Here is a 20,097-nt window from a genome sequence, read left to right as displayed (position 1 = left end):
CAGTTAAGAGATAATCCCTGACTTAGGATGGCTTGATTTAGAATTTTTCAACTTTATGATGGATTTATCAGGGTATTAAATGCATTTTCAATTTAGTAATACTTTTGACTTTCAATGGGTTTATGGGGACATAACCTCATCATAAGCTGAGTACGATCTCTATTTTCTGCGCATCTGTGCTATGGTTTGCTGACATCACAAGGTTCCATGTTAGTGTCTATGGATAAACTAGAGTAAGCTATTGTAATGAGGAATAAAAACAGCTTTACCGTTCTTATAAAATTTGAGCTTATTTATCATCTAGGCACATCAGATTTAAGAGGCTAATCCAAAATATCTGTTTTGAGGTGCTTTTTTGATGATACAGGAAAAGAATGAGTAGGTAGTGGGATGAATATCACTTGAAGAGAGACTCAGTCTATATACATGGTTCATGCAATGGAATAGAATGGCAGTGTTTGGGGTTTTGTTTGTTTTGAGACAGTTTTGCTCTGTTGCCCAGGCTTAAGTGCAGTAGCACAATCTTGGCTCACTGCAACCCCGCCTCCTGGGTTCAAGTGATTCTCCTGCCTCAGCTTCCTGAGGAGCTAGGATTATAGGCAGCCACCACCACGCCTAGCTAGTTTGTGTACTTTTAGTAGAGACAAGGTTCCACCATGTTGGCCAGGCTTATCTTGAACTCCTGACCTCAGGTGATCCACCTGCCTCAGCCTCCCAAAGTGCTGGGATTAGAGGCGTCAGTCATCATGTCCAGCCATGAATGTCTTACCAAGCGAGACAGAGTGCTTACATTTAAATTTGCTTAACTTAAAAGGCCAGGTAAGACGTTAACACTATTGAACTTTGTTTGCAGCGTATCATCAAGTGTCCAAATGAAAGGTCCTAGAAAATGACATGAGGCATCAGAAGTAAAATACAATAATGCTCTTGACTAAACATTAAAATAATCGATTTATATTACTAGTATTATGCTTTAGGGTATAATATGCATAAGTTCATAAACAATCGTTGAATAGTTTTCATGATGATTAAGTATCTTGTTGGTGTTGCTTTTCCTTTCGTTTGAATCCAACCAAATACAAAAATTATACACCAAGAATGATTACGAGAACAGGGATAGAGGGAAATACAGCATATTAGGGGCTCCCAACTTTTAATGAATGAAGAGGCATGACCCACAGTTTTGTAGATGACAGTACCTAGAAGGTGTAGTGGGTGGTGACTTCTGGTGTAAGCTTCAAAAAAGCTGCAGACCGGCGCGGTGGCTCAAGCCTGTAATCCCAGCACTTTGGGAGGCCAAGGCAGGTGGATCATGAGGTCAAGAGATCGAGACCATCCTGACCAACATGATGAAACCCCGTCTCTACTAAAAATTAGCTTGGCGTGGTGGTGTGTGCCTGTAGTCCCAACTACTCAGGGGGCTGAGGCAGGAGAATTGCCTGAACCTGGGAGGCGAAGGTTGCAGTGAGCCGAGATTGTGCCACTGCACTCCAGCCTGGCGCCTGGCGACACAGTAAGACTCTGTCTCAAAAATAAATAAATAAATAAATAAGGCTGCTAGTTTTGAAAGAAGAAAAAGATATATATGAAAGAGCCAATGGAGAGTAAGACAGCCTCCTAGCTGAACTTTAGCCGCGAGATATGTGGGGTCATGGAAAATAATACACCCTGCAGGTGAGCAGGGTACTCAGAGGAAACCAGTTAAGACAAGGAGATCAATGAAATATTCAGAGACGGTGCTGCAGATACAGGTGAATTGTTGAGTGTAGATCTAAAGGGTTAGTGAGCACAGCAGAAGAGTTTAGAAGGCAAAGGAGGGCTTGACGATTGGGTTAAAGGGCTTAATGGTGGGAATAATTTTATTCCTCCCAGCCACCTTCTTATTAATATAACCTCGACTTGGAGTGTTCTCCCTCCCTTTTGGAGGGGATGTATTCAGTGACGGTTACCTTCCTCCCACCCCAGAAGTCTCTTGATTAGTCCATAAGCCAATCATTATAATTATCTACTGTCTGGCAATGATTGGTTTGAGAAGGGGTAAATGACCCGATTTTGCCTAATAAAATGGGAGAAAAACTTAGCTGAGATCATCTACAAAAATGTTCCTTTGTTAAACACAAAAGAAGGAATAGTTGTTCTAGTTTGTACTTCCTTCTCCTGAAGTTTCTGAGTGAGTTTGTATGCCTGGAGCTGTAATACTCATCTTGGGATCATACAGAGAAACTCTAGGATGTTATACCTTGCTACTCTTTTTCTGTACTTTTCTATTTTATTTCAGGGGGTACTCGAAAAGATGGGAGGAAAAAAATTCATGGCTAATCCTCCCTGCTAATTTAAGGAAATATGTATGATTTTTCTAATCCTACCTGCTTTTGGTAAGAATGAAAATAATAAATTGTATAAAGTAGAAATGAAATATCACTAGCCTTTGTGCTTTCTTATTCCTACACATATAAAATCACTTCTGTCTGAACACATTTGTACTTTTTAAAACAAATACGGTAAGAAATTAAACATCTGCTACCTGCAGTTTTCACTTTGTGACATAGAGAAGGACATCTCAGAGAAGATGATGCTTGAAGCGTCCTTATGAATTATTAATAGTTTGCAAGTGAGAAAGGAGAATGAGTAGAAGTGGTGATAGAGGGAGATTCTAGTACATACGACAATATTTTTGTCTGAGATAAGACATTGTGCAAAGGCTAAAAGGTATTAAAGATCATGTTAATTTTATGAGAAAAATAATATTCTCAATGACAGAGAGCAGAGAAGTTTGTAGGAGAGTGATGGGGAATTAATCTGAAAAGGCAGAAGAGAGGACCTGACCTAAAAGTGCCATAGATGACATGTTGGCGTGTGAACTTTATAATGCAGGGTATAGGGAGTTGTAGAATAATTTTAAGCACATGGAGAATAAGAGCAGATGAATTATTTAGAAATATCACTATTTCTCAAGATCAGATAACTGCAGTTTTGGATTCCAGTTCCATCATTTATTAGCTGCGAAATTATGAGTAGATTATTCAGCCACTCATTTTCCTCATTTGCAAAATGGGGATGATGAAAGAAGGATTATGATGATTAAATGAGAAACATGTGAAAGTGACCATAGAGCGCTTGTCATACGGCAGGTTTTTAATAAATGTTAATTTCCTTCTACTGCCATATATTTTATGGCTGTCATTTGGTTAATTAAAAAAAAGTTTTTTTAAAGGGATTTTTCTTTTTGCTCTACTGATGGTTGGGGGACTTGAATTTTTTCCTTTTTTTTTTTTTTTTTCCTCAGACAGTCTTGTTCTGTATCCCGGGGCTGGAGGGCAGTGGCTCGATCACGTGTCACTGCAACCTCCACCTCCTGGGTTCAAGTGATTCTCCTGCCTCAGCCTCCCAAGTAGCTGGGGTTACAAGTGCCCACCACGATGCCTGGCTATTTTTTTGTATTTTTTGGTAGAGATGGGGTTTCACCATGTTGGCCAGGCTGATCTTGAACTCCTGACCTTAGCTGATCCACCCTCCTCAGTCTCACAAAGTGCTGGGGTTACAGACGTGGGCCACTGTGCCCAGCCGGGGACTTTGAAAATATTATTCACCTCAAGTAAAAGAAATCTCACTAAGAACTATGTTTGTGAGGTCACTTAAATGTTCCAACTTATTTACATCCAGAGCCAAGAGTACACTGCCCAAATTAAATTCAGCAAGCCCATACTTTTTGGGTAAAGGCAAGAACTAAGCACTAGGGGATATTAAAAATCCGTGGACCTTGACATCAATGAGATAAAAAAAGCATCGGAATAAATGTGACAATCAACAGTAGAAATGAGGGAATGTGTTCTCTTTCCGGGTCCACAAGGGGGCGTAGTTTTAAGTGCAAGAACTTCCCAGTGCCATGACCCCCTCCCATCTCTCTCCATTCGCGAGATTTAACTATTTATGTCTGAATTTCACGGGCATGGGAAGAAACTAAGATTCAATCACCCCAGCCAAAGTTTAAAGGAACTCCTTTCGTCTCCCAGGATAAATTCCCCTGCCCCTTCACCCACACGGGATTTCCAGCTCCCTGGAATCCCTTCCCACAGGGCAGGAGCTCTGTTCCCCCTCCTGGATTTCCCCTCTGGAGTCCCCTTCCACACTCATTGTGGAAGTTTTTCTGTCTTCTCCTCTTTTTTTCCCCTCTTTTCTCTACCTAAATAAAATTACCTTTCTGCAACACTTCTTGGGTCCGGTACTTACTTTACAAGGTTACCACGCACCTTGATGAGCTTACTGCGCCCTCTCGGAGACCAAGAACCTACAACATTCTCTCCGGGGAGCTGTGCCTCACCAGCACCCCAAAAACCCGGTTACAGAACTGTTTAAGTTAAACGTGGAAGTGCCCACGTGCTCACTGTGAGATATTAAGATCTATTTTCTTTTCCCAAAATGTCTTTGTTTTCTGATAAACAGCAAAAAGGAACATTGTTGGTATAGAAGTATGACATTCTTCCAGGGTATCTTCTCATGTCTGAGCCTCTGCTGATGGTGTTTACCATGGAATGTGTTCTCTTCTGAGGAAGCGTAATAGGAACACTATAGTTGTATATAAGTAACTTAAAAATTGGCCTATCTAAAAACTGATAACACTAGCTGATTTTCTTGTATGTGTCATATAGAAATGGTAATGCCCAAAGCGTAAGTAGTGCGTTTAGGATAGTTTTTAGGCGCATTGTCTGAGCATAGTCTTTAGCTCCCTCTTATATTTTATTTTCATTTTAGTTCTTTTACAAAGCTTCCTCATCTGGCAGGAACAGAAGAAAATTTCTTGCTTGCCAAGAAAATCCAAACCCAGTGGAAGAAATTTGGACTAGATTCCGCCAAGTTGGTTCATTATGATGTCCTCTTATCTTACCCCAATGAGACAAATGCCAACTATATATCGACTGTGAATGAACATGGCATTGAGGTAATGTGAAATCGTTGGTACTTTTTGTATTTTACAGTCCAGCTGCTTTATGTGGATTGTAATGTAGGGTGAAGTAAAAGTAGAAATCTGTTAATAGTGAATTATTCTGTGTTCACTATGTCTTTAGACATGGTGTTAAGTCCTGAGACCAAAATGAAGACTAGGACATGGTTCCTTTGTCTAAGTAAGGTGAGGCAGACAATGAAACATTTCAGACTTCAAATTTGTCTAATAAGTGTTATGAAGGGTATGATCAGAGTTCATTATTTACCCAGGAAAGGGTCACTCAGCCCAGCCTGGGAGTTAAAGAAGGTTCCCTGAAGTCTTGACATGTGAGTCATGGAAGGGCATAAGGAGTTAACCACATGACAAAATAAGCTAAGAGAATTCTCAACAAAAAACAAACTTTTGGCAAAGGCTTGGAGGCATATACTAGCTTAGCATTGTTGGGAGAATGTAATGATTTTCTGTATTTCAAAAGTGTAAAATATAAAGTGGGCCATGATATGAGATAAACCAGTAGTTAGGTTCTGGGAACAGATCACAGAAGGGCTTGTATGCTGTCCTAAGGAGCTTAAACTTCAGCTTCAGTTCATGGGAGCCAATGACCAGTCTTGAGCAGGGGAAGGATGTGGCTGGAGGGTCATTTCTGATAGACGGGGCCATCTGTAGATTACACCTAGACTAGGCAAGGGGTTAAATTTGTAGTCTTAAAACAATTGTCCAGGTAAAAGATAATAAAGCTTTAAATTAGGAAGTTAGTAAGAATGAGGAAAAGGGATGGATTTCAGAAATAGTAAAGAAATGTATTAGCAGGACTTGCTTAGTGATTGACTTGGGGAAGGAGGGGAAGATAGAGTTCAGGATGACTCCTAGACTGTCTGATGTGGGTGACTAATGACTGAAGGTATTAATAGAGGTAGGAAATGCAGACCAAAAGCAGGCTCAGGGGTGGGAGATGTTAAATATGAATTTTAACATGTTGAGTTTGGACGTCAAAGATGAAATAACCATCAAACATTTAAATGAATCTGGAAAGGAAAACATCATAAGCATATTAGCTATTGGTAAAATTTTGATAGTCAAGTCTCACAGGGAGGGAGTATAGAGGTAAGCGATGGGCTGGGGATAAAACTTTGGTTAATATTATTTAAATAAAGATGAAAGAAAAGGAGCCCACAAAGGAAACTGAAAAGGCGCATAGTCAAAAAATGAGGATCCGCCCTACTGTTAAACTTTATAGGAAAATTTTTGGTTATCTGGGATTGCATGCATTTATAAAAGTTTCTGTTGTTAGGAAAACAGTGATAATGATAAGACTCTTCTTCAGTGTTGTCAGTGTAATTTATCTATTTAATTATAGAACCTAGTTCCAGGAAGCTTAATGTGAAGCATGTACTTGGAGGCCAAATGAATTATACCTTAACAATAATCTGGAATTTTTCTCTCCCACATGACATGTTCTAATTCTTGCTAGATTTTCAAAACATCATACCTTGAACCACCACCAGATGGATATGAGAATGTCACAAATATTGTGCCACCATATAATGCTTTCTCAGCCCAGGGCATGCCAGAGGTAAAATAAAATACACTTTAATTCAAGTTTTTAAATGGTTCCTTTGCTATCTAAAAGCTGTATAGAGCACTAAAACCAATTGTTTGGTATTCTGTACTATCAACACCTCATCCCCAAATTTAAAAAATGGTAATAAAATAAAATAGAAAAAAACACCAGACGGAGAAAAAAGAAACAAAACAAATACATTAAAAACAGACCCTGCTGAAGCAGATACCAGTCTTTGAAATAACAAAGAAACTGCTGACAATGCCTTTAATTTAGTGAGGGCAGTAGGTGTTTTTACAAGCTTCTTTCCATTGTTCTTAATGTGAATTTTTTATGGATTCATAGACATAATCTTATAGATGATGTCATAGAATTTCTTAATGCAATAGTTGGAAATTAAATATAGTTAGGATTTTTAAAATGACATTTGTTTACTCCACTTCCTGTGGCTTAGTATACACTGATTTCTTCAAAACAGTACACACTGTTTAAATATGTCTGTCTGGGTGTGGTGGTTCACACCTGCAATCCCAGCACGTTGGGAAGCTGAGGTGGGCGGATCATTGGAGGTCAGGAGTTCAAGAACAGACTGGCAAACATGGTGAAATCCTGTCTCTACTCTTAAAAAATACAAAAATTACCTGGGTGTAGTTGTGCATGTCTGTAATCGCAGCTACTCTGGTGGCTGAGGCAGAATTGCTTGCACTAAGGAGGTGAAGGAGGTTGCAGTGAGCAGAGATAGCGCACTGCACTCCAGCCTGAGCGACAGAGTGAAATTCCGTGCCCAAAATAATAAAGAAATGTTATACATTTGTCATTTTTTAAATCTTCAGGATTTTATAAGATTCTCTACTGACTTCTGCATAATTACCATGGGTCTGTTTATTATTCCCCAAATAAAGAAAGGAGACACTTTTGATGATGTAGTATTGTGAAGCAAACTTATTTTTTTCTTTAATTTTAGCAGTATTATATATATTTTCTTTTCCCTATAGGGAGATCTTGTATATGTGAACTATGCTCGCACTGAAGACTTCTTCAAACTAGAAAGAGAGATGAGCATCAACTGTACTGGGAAGATTGTTATTGCAAGATATGGAAAAATCTTCAGAGGAAATAAAGTACAGTATTTTTCTAGAGAGAATAAGAGGAGATATATATATATATATATATATATACACATAAAGTATAAATGACCAACTTGCTTCTCAGTTTCCAAAATAGCTTTCAAATATTTATTTTCTTTTTTTTCTTATTCGCCATGGGTACACAGAAACTCATGTTTTTATGTTTTCTCACATACCTGGAAAAGAAAATTATTTTTTAATCATTTTTATTACAAAAGTAATATTTGCTTTTAGAAATTTAATTGAAGAAAATTTATATACAGTAAAAAATGAAAAGCTCCCCTGCTTTACCCGCTTCATTGTCCAAATATAATTAATCTTAATAGCTTTTTCAAACCTAATTCTGTGAAATATAAATACATCTGTACCTATATGCCCATTTTACATATATTTATTTATCTGCTTTTACAAAGAGGGCATTATACACTGTCTATTACATGGCTTTATTTTTTTCATTCAGCCATGACTCATATTCTTCATGTCCCCATATTAAAAGTTATGTAATACACTGGCTAAGAGTATAGAACCCCTAGATCCGTATCACTTGGGTTCTGGTCTAGTCTGCCTTCTATTTATTCTAGATCTTTTACTGTGAGTATGTTACAAGCTTCCTCATGTATAAAATGCAAATGCTAATGATAGCACCAATCTCATAGAGTCTTTATCGAATGACTTCGTTTGAAAGCACTTAGGATAGTGGCTGGTACTTAGTAATTTCTACATAACTGCTTATTAATTACCTCACTATTTTAAATGATGGCATCATATTTCACAGAATTGATAAACAATTTATTTAACCATTCTATTACTGATAATGTTTGTCTTATCTTGAGTTTGTTATCACTACAGATAATTTCATTGTGAACATCCTTGTTCATATATACTTCAAAAATTTGTGTGAAGATTATTGTGGTAAAGATTTCCAGAAGTTAGAGTGCTAAATAATAGCATATATTCTTTCAAAATTTTGATAGACATCAATTCTCCATCAAAAAAGTTATGACAGATTATACTCTTAGTGGCAAAACAGGGTGCTTTCTAAATATTGGAATACATTTTTATGAATCAAGACCATTATTCATCTTCTGCTACAACACTTTTGGAGAAGCAGAATTTATTATCTCACAGGGTACATTTTCCTATTCTAGGCCAGTTTGGATTGTTAGATGTTTACAAAAACCCTGGGCCATTTTTCACAAAAATATGACTGCTCTGCATAGAATTTTAAATCAGTGTAGTTCCACAAATATTTGTGGAGTTTTTATGATGTGCAAGCTTTTAGAGGGCAGTCGTTTAAAGTTAAGAAGACATGGTTCATGTTTTCAAAAATGTCCTCCGTCTAATAGGGAGATAGACATTTAAAAGATATTTTAATGCATTATGAGCTATCCTATAATACAGAAAATATAGAACTACAAAGAAGGGACATTAATCCTACAGTTGTAGGGAATAATATAAATGTTTCACAGAAAAAGTGATAACTTGTTTAGAAGACCATAAACTAATGGATGTCTGTGAGATTCAACAGGTGGTAAATTGTGTTCAAAGCCAAGAGAACGGAATGTGCAATGGTATAATAAAAGGCAGTGTCTAAATATCCTTCCATTCTTAAATTAATGTCTTTCTTATATGAATAAGCCAATTGTTTGCCATATCTGCATTATGAATCGCACATTGCCCTCGCAGGTTAAAAATGCCATGTTAGCAGGAGCCATAGGAATCATCTTGTACTCAGATCCAGCTGACTATTTTGCTCCTGAGATACAGCCGTATCCCAAAGGATGGAATCTTCCTGGAACTGCAGCCCAGAGAGGAAATGTGTTAAATTTGAATGGTGCTGGTGACCCACTCACTCCAGGCTATCCAGCAAAAGGTAAAGGATGAGCCTATCAGTCCTCCAATTTTTCAAAAATACCCCTTGCCCTTTTAGAAGGAATAAAAGCAAGCATGTTCAGAATAATATTAAACTAAAATGGGGTACACTTACGTCATTTTGGATTACTGCTGCTAGGAATTTTAAAACATTTGCTCTTGTATTGTTTTAGTTTTAAATTTTCATGAGATGTGGGCATGGGGAGGGAACACTCAGTTCATATTCTCCTTCTTCCTTTATTAGAGTTCAGAACTACTAATCCTCATACCTAAAGTAATGCTCCCTTAACAAATGATAATTTAGGTATGCTGAATTACCCAGGGGTTGTGTCCTTCTTTGTATCATACATTTCTATTTTTTTTTAAATGAGTTTTTGTGTTATTTAAAACATAAAATTTGAAGACCTACATGTGAAAAATATCTCTACAATCAAAATAATGAACATAACCATTATCCCAAAAACAGCTTCTTCTTGTCTCTCTATATTTTCACCCTCCCAACTCTTCCTGCCCCCTTCATGCCAATCGCTAGGCAACCACTGATACTGCTTTTTGCTGTCAGCATGATTATTTTGAGATCTGTCCATGTTGGCATATGTGTCAATAGTTGTTGTTTTTGTTTGTTTGTTTGTTTTTTTGTTGTTTTTTGCTGAGTAGTATTCCTTTGAATGGCTATACCACAGTTTATTCTTTTACTTGTAGATAGAAATTTGGATTGCTTTCACTGTGGGGGCTATTACACATAAAGGTGCAATGAACAGTTGTACAAGACTTTGCTTGTACATATTCTTTTATTTCTCTTGGGCAAATATTTGGAAGTGGACTGCCTGAAAAATATGGTAGTTAGATATTTAACTTTTGCAGAAATTTTAAAATTGTTTTCTGAAGTTGTTTCATTTTGTATTTCAACAGCAATGTATGAGTGTTCTATTTGCTACGTCCTCACTAACATTTAGTATGTCAGTCTTTTAAATTTTACATTCTAACAGATGTGTAAGTCTTCCAGGTTACAACTCTTCTATTTTTCAAAAAGTTGTGTCTAATTTTGGTCCTTTCCATGTGAGTTTTATAATTAATTTACAATTTCCACCAAAAAGCCTCCTGAGAGTTTGACTGAGATTGAATGAAATCTATAGGTAAATCTGGGGAGACTTGATATCTTAACAATACTGAATTTTCTGATCCATAAATAAAATATAACTACATTCTTTAATTTCTTTCAGGAAAGTTTTATAGTTTCACTGTATGAATAATGCACACCTTTTGTCAGATTTATTCACAAACATTTCAGTTTTATGCTATTGTAAAGTTTCAATGCCAATTTTTCATTACTAGGAAACAAACACTATTCTATTTCTAAAAGAAATACATTGGTCTTGTATCCTGCAAACTTGTAAAACTCATCGATTCTGCTAGGTTTTTGTAGCTTCTATCAGCACTGTTTTATAAATGATTATGTCATCTGCAGATGAAGATAATTTATTTCTTGGTTTTCAACCTGGATGCATTTCTTTCCTTCCTTCCTCCGCCCCCCCCCCCTCGCCACCTCTCGCTCTCTTTTTTTTTTTTCTCTTTTCTTTTCTCTTTGTTTTGTTTTTTTTTTTTTTTTTTTTTTTTTTTTTTTTTTTTTCTTTTCTTTTCTCTTTCTTTCTTTTTGTCTTTCTTTTGGCTGATTGTACTGGCTAGAACCCCAGGACATGTTTTCTTCTTTCTTTCTTTTCACATACAATTTATGGAGGTACTCCAGTACAGTGTTGAATAGAAGTTGTTACAGCAGACATCTTTGGTTTATTTGTTTCCACTGGGAAAGTATCCAGTCTTTCTCTGTTAAATATTATGCTAGCTCTAGTTTTTTAACAGATTCCTTTTGTCCCACTGAGGAAGTTTACTTCTATCCTGATATACTGAGGGTTTTCATTAGGAATATTTATTGGATTTTGCAAATGCTTTTTCTATGTATGTGGAGATGATCATATGTTATTATATACTTTTGTTAAATTATATTATTGTATTTAATGTTAATCCAACCGTCTCATTCTAAAACCTGTTTGGTAACAATGTATTATCCTTTTATATTTTGTTGAATTTTTGATATTTTTTTCTTAACTGTGTTTCTTTCTATGGTCATGAGGGATATTAACTAGTAGATTTAGTTTCTTGCAAAATCTTTGTGTCATTTGGTATCACGGGCCTCTTAGAAATGAGTTGGGAACTATTTTATCTTCACTTTTCTGCAAGAGTTTATAAAGAATGGGTTCAATGTTATCTGTAAATGTTTGGTAGAATTCCCCAGGAGTCTGTGTGGGCCTGAAGTTTTTCACGTAGAACTGTTTTTCACTACAAATTGAATTTCTTTCATATATATATATGGCTATGCAGATTATCTGTTTATTCTCAAGTGAGCCTTGGTAGTTTGTATTTTTCAAAGATTTTTGTCCATTTCATCTAAGTTGTTAATTTATGAGCATAGAGTGGTTTATAATATTTTATTACTATTCTGCTGTCTGCAGGTACTAGAGTGATATTCTATCCTTCATTTTTGATGGATTCATTCTTCATTCTTAGCAATTTAGTCTTTTCTCCTTTTGTCGTGATCTGTCTTATTGGAAGTTTGTTAGTTTCACTGATCTCAAATAACTAGCTTTGGGTTTCATTGATTATCATTATTATTATTTTTGTTTCCTGTTTCTTTTTTTAAATTTAATAGACATGGGTCTTGCTATGCCACCCAAGCTGGTCTCAAACTCCCGGACTCAAGCAACCCTCCTGCCTTGGCCTCCCAAAGTGCTGGGATTACACACATGAGCTACCAGGAACCCAGCCAGTTCTGTTTCTTAGATTTCTGCTGTGATATTTATCACGTCTCTTCTCGTGCTTATTTTGGCCTTTATTTGTTCTTTTTCTAGTTTCTGAAAGTGGAATCTGATGTCATTTGTCGGAAGCATAACATTTTTCCTAAGATGGATTATTTAGTGCTATACCTCTCTCTATAAGCACTACTTCAGCTCCATCCTACAGATTTTAATTTATTGTGGTTTTATTTTATTTTGGAGATAAGGATTCCACTTTGTCACCGAGGCTGGAGTGCAGTGGTCTAACCATAGCTCACTGTAACCACAAACTCCCAGACTCAAGTGATTCTCCTGCCGCAGTGTCCCAAGTAGCTGGAACTATAGACATGTGCTACCATGCTCAGCTAATTTTTTAATGTTTGTTTTTAGTGATAGGTCTTGCTGTGTTGCCTAGGCTTAGTGTTTTTATTTTTATTTGGTTCCAAATACTTTCTGTTTCGCTTTTCACTTCTACTTTGACCCATGGTTTATTTATAAATGTGTTATTTAATTTTAAAATATTTGAGGATGTTCTAGGTATCATTCTAACATTGATTTCTAATTTTATTCCATTTAGGTCAGAAAACATACTTTGTATGATTTTTATGTTTACTGATATGTGTTTTATGGCCAAGAATATGGTCTATCTAATATATTCTACATGCACTTGAAAAGAATGTGTGTTCTGTTTTTGGTTGGAGTATTCTATAAATGTCAACTAGGTGAAGTTAGTAGTGTTATTAAAGTCTTATATACTTACTGATTTACTGTGTAATTATATTGTTAAAATTTTTGTTTCAGCATCAGTTATCTTGTGAAGCTACTTAAATAATAAAAATCTCATGATAGAACTATTGTTTTATACATTTTATTATTTTTTAAGTGTTTCATTTACATAAAATAAGATGAATTAAAAATAAGGTGTTTCAAGCATGAAGGTAAATTGGGTCCCTTTAACTCTGTCTAAAAGCCACAATTCCAGTGAGGTTTTAAGGCTGGCAATATTTTTCATTCTTCCTTGAATAATAATATATGACATTACTATTTGAATACGGTGTTTCTCATTTATTCCCAAGAGTGCATATGTTCCCTTGTTTTTTTTTTTTTTGTTTTTTTTTTTTTTTTTTTTTTTTTTTTTTCAGAATCTGGGACACACTTTCTAAGCATCTGGTTAATAAAGTTTCTCTAAGAGGGATTCAGGAGATCCTTGAGGAACTAAAATATTCTTGTAAACGTCAAGAGAATTATGTGAAATGTCAAAACAACTTTGGGAAACGATCACCTCTACCTTAAAATGTAAATGATTTATTAAATAGAATGTATTAAGTAAAATAATTATTTGACTTTGGGGGAACTTTTAATTTTGGCATAATTGCAAATGAATAGCAAATCTGCAATAGTAATGCAAAATATTCCTGTATATCTCTTGCTCAGATTTTTAAATTGTTTTCATTTATGCATTTGATGTTTTAGAATACACTTTCAGACTTGATGTTGAAGAAGGAGTGGGAATCCCCAAAATACCTGCACATCCCATTGGATATAATGATGCAGAAATATTATTACGGTATAGTTTTCTTGTTGGTTATGAGATTAAGATATTTTGCACTAGGTGCCTGTTTTCTCATCAAAAACTTACATGGCATTCTTATGTTAAACTTAAAGTTTTATAACTAAATAAGTCCTGAAGTAGGAATAACAGAGTAAACTGTATTTTTATTTTAGAAAAGTAGTCAGTTTAGTGACTAAGAAATAAAACTAAAAATACTGCTCTGTTTGCTACAAATGAAATTCTCAAATACCAAACTATGTCCAAAGATAATTCTGATTGGAGATTTCTCAAGCAATTGAATTTTCATAGGTGTTAATTAGATATTTATACTCGATGTTCAGTATAAGAATATGACAATGTCCCCCACTTACCAGAGGTATGACCTTGGACCAGTTACTTAAACTTTCTCTGACTCAGTTTCTTTATTTGTAAGATGATGCTAGTAACTATTACTCCTTGATAGAATTATTATGAGATCGTATGTATAAAATACTTAGTACCATATTTAGAATATAGCAAACAATTATTATTGTATTCTATAACTGATATTTCTTTACATATCTCCCAACTCTCATTTTTAAATGCCTGTATGATTATTACAACTTAATAATTGTGTGAGTGCCTACTGTGTAATCAGCTGCTTCTTTACAAATGAATTTCTTCTCGTTAATGCAGCCATTAATTTCCTGTATTTAAGACTTCTTGGATTCAGTAAGTTCCCACATAATTAAGGTCAAACATAAGGAGATGGGCTTGCCATTTGTGATCACTATTTTATTTTTTCTTTGTTCTTATCACTAACATATTATGTATTGTACACTGATTTCGGTATGACTCTCACTAGAATATGAATTCCACAAGGGGAGAGATTTTTGACAGTACCTGGCACTTAGTAAATGACAAATAATTCTTATATATATGAATAAAATATTCTCATCAAACTTTATAATTTATCCTTAGAAACTGTGATACTCAGCCTTTTTCTGCCATTTTCATTTTATTTTGACAGCCACTTGGGAGGAATCGCTCCACCAGATGAGAGCTGGAAGGGAGCCCTTAATGTGAGTTACAATATTGGACCTGGCTTTACAGGGAGTCATTCTTTCAGGTAATTTTGCATTACTTTAGTAGCCTGAAAAAGTTTTATATTTTTAATGAAAACATGTTGAAATAACTATTCTACTAGGTACATTTTGCTTATCTCTTTTCCCATTTTCACTGCTAAACAACTGATCATTTAAATTACTTAAAAAGTACTTACTAAATGAAAAATTTAATTCTTTCACTAGTAATATCACATTAGTTTCATAGAGTCTCAGAAATTACTACATTTGAGTTACAGGTTTAACATTTCAAACTAGGTGTTTCAAAATTCTCTCTTCACCTAGTTTTTAAAATAGTTTTTCAAATAACTTTCAAAATGCTATACATGTGAGAAACTAGGTGAAGCTAAGGGAGAGTTAGAGATGAAGAGAGAAGGGAGCCAACATTTGTTGATCACTTACTGTGTGGGTTCAATGAATTAAAATGGGTAAATCACATAGGTACTGTAAGGCTCAATAGAACTGTTATTACAATTATTCTTATTAATACATGATAACACTCTTCTAGAAGAGATGTGATCACAAATTGTGTGTTATCAAATTTATTCTAACAGAAAGAGTAAAAGTTTACCACTGGGTCAAGGCACGCAGGAAATGCCAGCTAGAGAAATCAGCTTGTTTGTACAGGGTTGTCGAATAGCATGGCATGATCAGAACTTTAAGAAGTTTGATTTGCCTGAACTGTAATAGAAGAGGGAAATGTAGCACTGATTAATCATATGGCTGCTTTTATTAAACCAAAATTATTAAATCAGTCTTGTTTGCTAACAGTTTACCCTATGTGCATTTGGATTCTCAGAATATTTTTGTAGTTTCTGTAGGACTTCTCTTATTCCAGAAAGCTTAAAGTATTAGAAGTCCAATTTCCTTGTTTTATAGTAAGTTTAGAAATGTTTGATTTATATGTGTTTATTTATCTCTAAAATTCAATCAGAACAGTATTCTTTTAATTTAAGAGACTATATTATCAAATTTGTGTATATCTTCCAGAGGAAGGAAAACATAACTTACTCAATGAAAGGTAAAGGCTTTTTGATTTACAAACAGACACATACAGACAGAGAAAACATATAACTTCAGTTTTACAAGTTTAGTCACAAAGAGTAAACTCAAAATCATAAACATTCCTAGGTCTAGATATAAAAAAACTGTGCTCCTTCACTGTGAGCACAGAATTCTCTATTGGTTTTAACTCAAAGTGGACAAATACACAAACAACCACAAAACTAAAAACTGGTTTCCCTCATGTCTTACCTCACAGAAAACTTGATAATCCAGTAATTCATTTACCGATATTATCAAATGACAAGACATAAGGGCAAATTCCCAATCATTGTTGCCACCAGTGAGGAATAACTTAATCTGCCCTAAGCAAAGCAGAAACATAAAACACAAAATCAGTAGCGAAAAAATAAAAGCTAAAGATACAGAGTATCAGCAAAGTTAAATTTCTGCTGTTGCTTAGAATTTACGTGTGAGAGCCAAAAGAAGATATGAAGAATGGGTTTAAGTTGCCTATACCTGGTTCTGCAAAATGAATCCATTGTACCTCTAAGTGGAACCCCCCAAAATCTTCCACGATGAGGAAAGGAATGCAGACCTTCACTAAACAGATTGTGCATTTCAGTGGATTTGAATTATTTGCATTACTATCATGTTTCTACAAGTTAACTTCTTTGTCTACAGGGCTGTAAAATAGTCTAGTTAAGGATACTGACAGGTAGAGGTGACAATAATGGATGAGCCAAAGTTTTTCCCAGTTTTCCTTACAGGATCATATTCATTTATTTCGTGAATACTTATTGAGCATTTCCTATACCGTAGACACCATTCTGGGTTCTGGGGATTCAGCAGTGAACAAAGCAGGCAAAAATCTCCCTGTGGAGCCTGCATTCTAGAGTTCAATTTATTTGAAGCATGATGAGTTTGAAGTAATAATATGACAAATAAATATTCTTCTGGAGCTCAAAAATACTAAAAACGAGAAAGACATAGGATTAAAGATGTGAATGTGCCACTTTGAGAATCTTAGCAGATAGCCTGTGTTTTTTGTTCAGACTAATATCAACTTTTCCTTCCTTATATGTTGCATTGTTCTTTACTTAATTTTCTTCATTTAATGACACAACACCAACCAATTTGGGTTTCTTACTAATCATGTATCCAGGGCTTATATTTTTAGAGACACATGCTAAACAATATTTCTGCTTTTCTGCTATTAATTTTTATCTGTTGCTAGCAAAAAGAAATCATGCACCTAATGCCTTAAAATGAAAAATGAGAATACCTATCGATTAGTTTTACTCTGAGGTACTTTTAGTTGAATATTACAAATGGATTAAAGATCAGAAGCACAGTATATTTTGGTGGGGTGGAGGAAGCCAGAATTTGTTCTTAACAATATACAAGTTTTGACAGCTCATTCATTATTCCATTAAAACATGATTACAAACTAGAAACAACTGAGATCTCCCTACCCTTTGAATAAATGAAGATTAATTTTGTTCTCTTGGGGAAAGTAGCAATTTCCCATGTTATTTTGGATTCATAAAATGCAAGTAACAGTTTTTTTTCCTGTCTGGCTGAGCTTGATTGTATTTTCCCTAGTTTTCTAATTTGGCTGATTGTAACTCATGAATGAATATTAAAAGACTGACCCAAATCAGAATCAACAAGGATGGCCTAGAAACATGTCATTATATAGTTGTGCATTTTAGCAGGAGCTTCCGAAATTCTCATTTAACAACAGAATTTTCTGTTTTTTATAGATGACACTAAGCCAGCTCTTAAACTTACATACCATTTCCATAATCATGAAGATAATTACTGAATCTACGATTTAATATAAATATAAATAGATATATTCAAATAACATGCTTATACTTTTTTTCTTTATTACATAATGGACTGTCTTATTTGTTTCTGTAAGGTCTATTTTTAAAATTTAGAATAAATAAGATATTTTGAATAATAAACTCTTTTGAATTTCAAACAAATAACAATATAGCTATGAGAAAATAATACAAAACAGCTTTTACAATTTGATTTCAAGGCGCATGCTTAGGTGCTTAGAAGTAAATTTGCATAATGTCTACTTTACTTGCAAATGGTTCAACAGTGTCAACAATTATTGAATTTAGGTGGTGGGATGCTATTGCACAGCTTTTCATAATAAAGCACTATTACGAAAATAGTTTTTTTGTAATAAAACACTGTAAAAAACTCAACATAATTCACTGTGGTAAGTAATTTATTCCTTTTCAAATTCTAGGAAGGTTAGAATGCATGTTCATAACATCAATAAAATTACAAGGATTTACAATGTAATTGGGACTATCAGAGGATCTGTGGAACCTGGTGAGTCAGATAATTTTTTAAAAACATTTTGTTTTTACAAAAATTAAAGAGTAAATAAAGATAAATTGTAGTCAGCAATTGATGTGGGTTTTTTTTTTTTTGGCTGATTTGAAACTACTAAATTTTGGGGAAAATTGTACAACTCTAAACAAAGACTTTATAGTGTTTCTTGTCTTTTATACAGAAAACTCAAGCAAGAGGATGTTTATTTAAAAACATAAATTACAAATATTTATAATGTATTCAAAGTTGTAGGGTTTTTTTTTTTTAATATACTATTTTCCAGACAGGTATGTTATTCTGGGAGGTCACCGGGATGCCTGGGTATTTGGAGCTGTTGACCCAACCAGTGGGGTTGCTGTTTTGCAAGAAATTGTCCGGAGTTTTGGAAAACTGATGAGTAAAGGTAAACAACTTTTCTTTTCTAGGTGATGACAAAAAGTGACTTGCTTAATTTTCTTTTATTTTTAGGCAGCTGTACCTAACCGTGTGTGTTGACAATACTTACAGGCTGGAGACCTAGAAGAACTATCATTTTTGCCAGCTGGGATGCAGAAGAATTTGGACTTCTGGGTTCCACAGAATGGGCTGAGGTAAATAAGACAAAGAAGGTTTTTATTATTTTCTTGGTCAACAGGGACCATGTATATAAATATAAATACACGCGCGCGCACACACACACACACACACACACACACACACACACATACACACATACACACATACGTATCTCGGGATGATTAAAAATACATTCCATTACCTAATATAGTTTTGGTTTGGAGAATGACTCGAGAATTTAGGAAATGGTTTGTTTTTACTTTCACATCAGTTTGGCAATAACCTCTTATTACTAGACTACAAACAAACTTATTGTCTCTTGTCAAAATATTGTAGTTGCCATTTGTATTTGTTTTATAAAAAATAAGTAAAATCAGTAAGCTCAGAAAGTAATCAAAATTGGCAAGATGTTTTTGATAAGGGAATTATCTAAAAACTGATACAGATGCTTGGAGCTAATTTTTAAGTTTTTGAAGTTTCTTTAGACTTCTTCCATCTGAGAAAATAAAAGATGTTCTATTAAGATGGCCATATGTTAATGATATTTTCACATTTACAGATTCCATGTAAAATGGCAACCATAAGTATACTTTAGCATTTACAACAGATAGGTGCTTCATTGTTAAATATAAAGTGATAATTCTGTGAATTGAATTACTTTAATAAATTGGCCTGCTTTACAATTTCAGAGGTGGCGTTTATTTTCTTCAGATATGATTGATTGTCATTTGTCACTAGCTCTTAATTATTTATATTTAAGGGTCTCTCCTAGGCCCCTTTTCTTTCATCTTCTTCCTTTAGTGTCTCTGTAAAGTAATCTCTAAGTTCTTAATTGTAAAAGGTAAGCATATACTTTTTAAAAAAAACTTTTATTTTAAGTTCAGGGGTACAAGTGCAGGTATGTTACACAGGTAAACTGTGTCATGGGGATTTGCCATACTGTTCAACAACTCTGCATGAGCTGATTTCTTTAGTTGGCATTTCCGGCCTGCCTTGACCCAGTGGTAAACTTTTACTCTTTCTGCAAGACTAAGCTCCATAAACACAATTTGTGATCACATCTCTTCTAGAAGAGTGTTATCATGTATTAAGAAGAATAATAATTGTAATAATAATTCTGTTGAGTCTTTTTTTTTTTTTTTTTTTTTTTTACAATCCCTGGTGTTCTATTAAGGTTTGAAAAAAGTAAAG

At 34.7% G+C, this 20,097-nt stretch overlaps 1 protein-coding gene across 2 annotated transcripts in view; it reads left to right on the top strand.

Moving 5' to 3' along the window:
- The window catches only part of NAALAD2 (N-acetylated alpha-linked acidic dipeptidase 2), a 56,349-nt gene that overhangs the window by 12,596 nt on the left and 23,656 nt on the right, over window positions 1-20,097 (top strand). The window contains exons 3-11 of one of the 2 annotated variants that reach the window (XM_017510386.2): window positions 4,753-4,939; window positions 6,417-6,518; window positions 7,502-7,627; window positions 9,320-9,506; window positions 13,810-13,903; window positions 14,898-14,996; window positions 18,263-18,348; window positions 18,635-18,754; window positions 18,859-18,941. In XM_017510386.2, coding sequence (XP_017365875.1) covers window positions 4,753-4,939; window positions 6,417-6,518; window positions 7,502-7,627; window positions 9,320-9,506; window positions 13,810-13,903; window positions 14,898-14,996; window positions 18,263-18,348; window positions 18,635-18,754; window positions 18,859-18,941 — 1,084 coding nt within the window. The remainder of the gene's footprint in view (window positions 1-4,752; window positions 4,940-6,416; window positions 6,519-7,501; window positions 7,628-9,319; window positions 9,507-13,809; window positions 13,904-14,897; window positions 14,997-18,262; window positions 18,349-18,634; window positions 18,755-18,858; window positions 18,942-20,097) is intronic. The other variant, XM_017510387.2, reaches the window with a different exon arrangement.

Source organism: Cebus imitator, unplaced genomic scaffold, assembly GCF_001604975.1.
Source record: "Cebus imitator isolate Cc_AM_T3 unplaced genomic scaffold, Cebus_imitator-1.0 Scaffold438, whole genome shotgun sequence".
NCBI classification, from domain to species: Eukaryota; Metazoa; Chordata; class Mammalia; order Primates; family Cebidae; genus Cebus; species Cebus imitator.
This window is presented reverse-complemented; position numbering and strand designations above follow the sequence as displayed.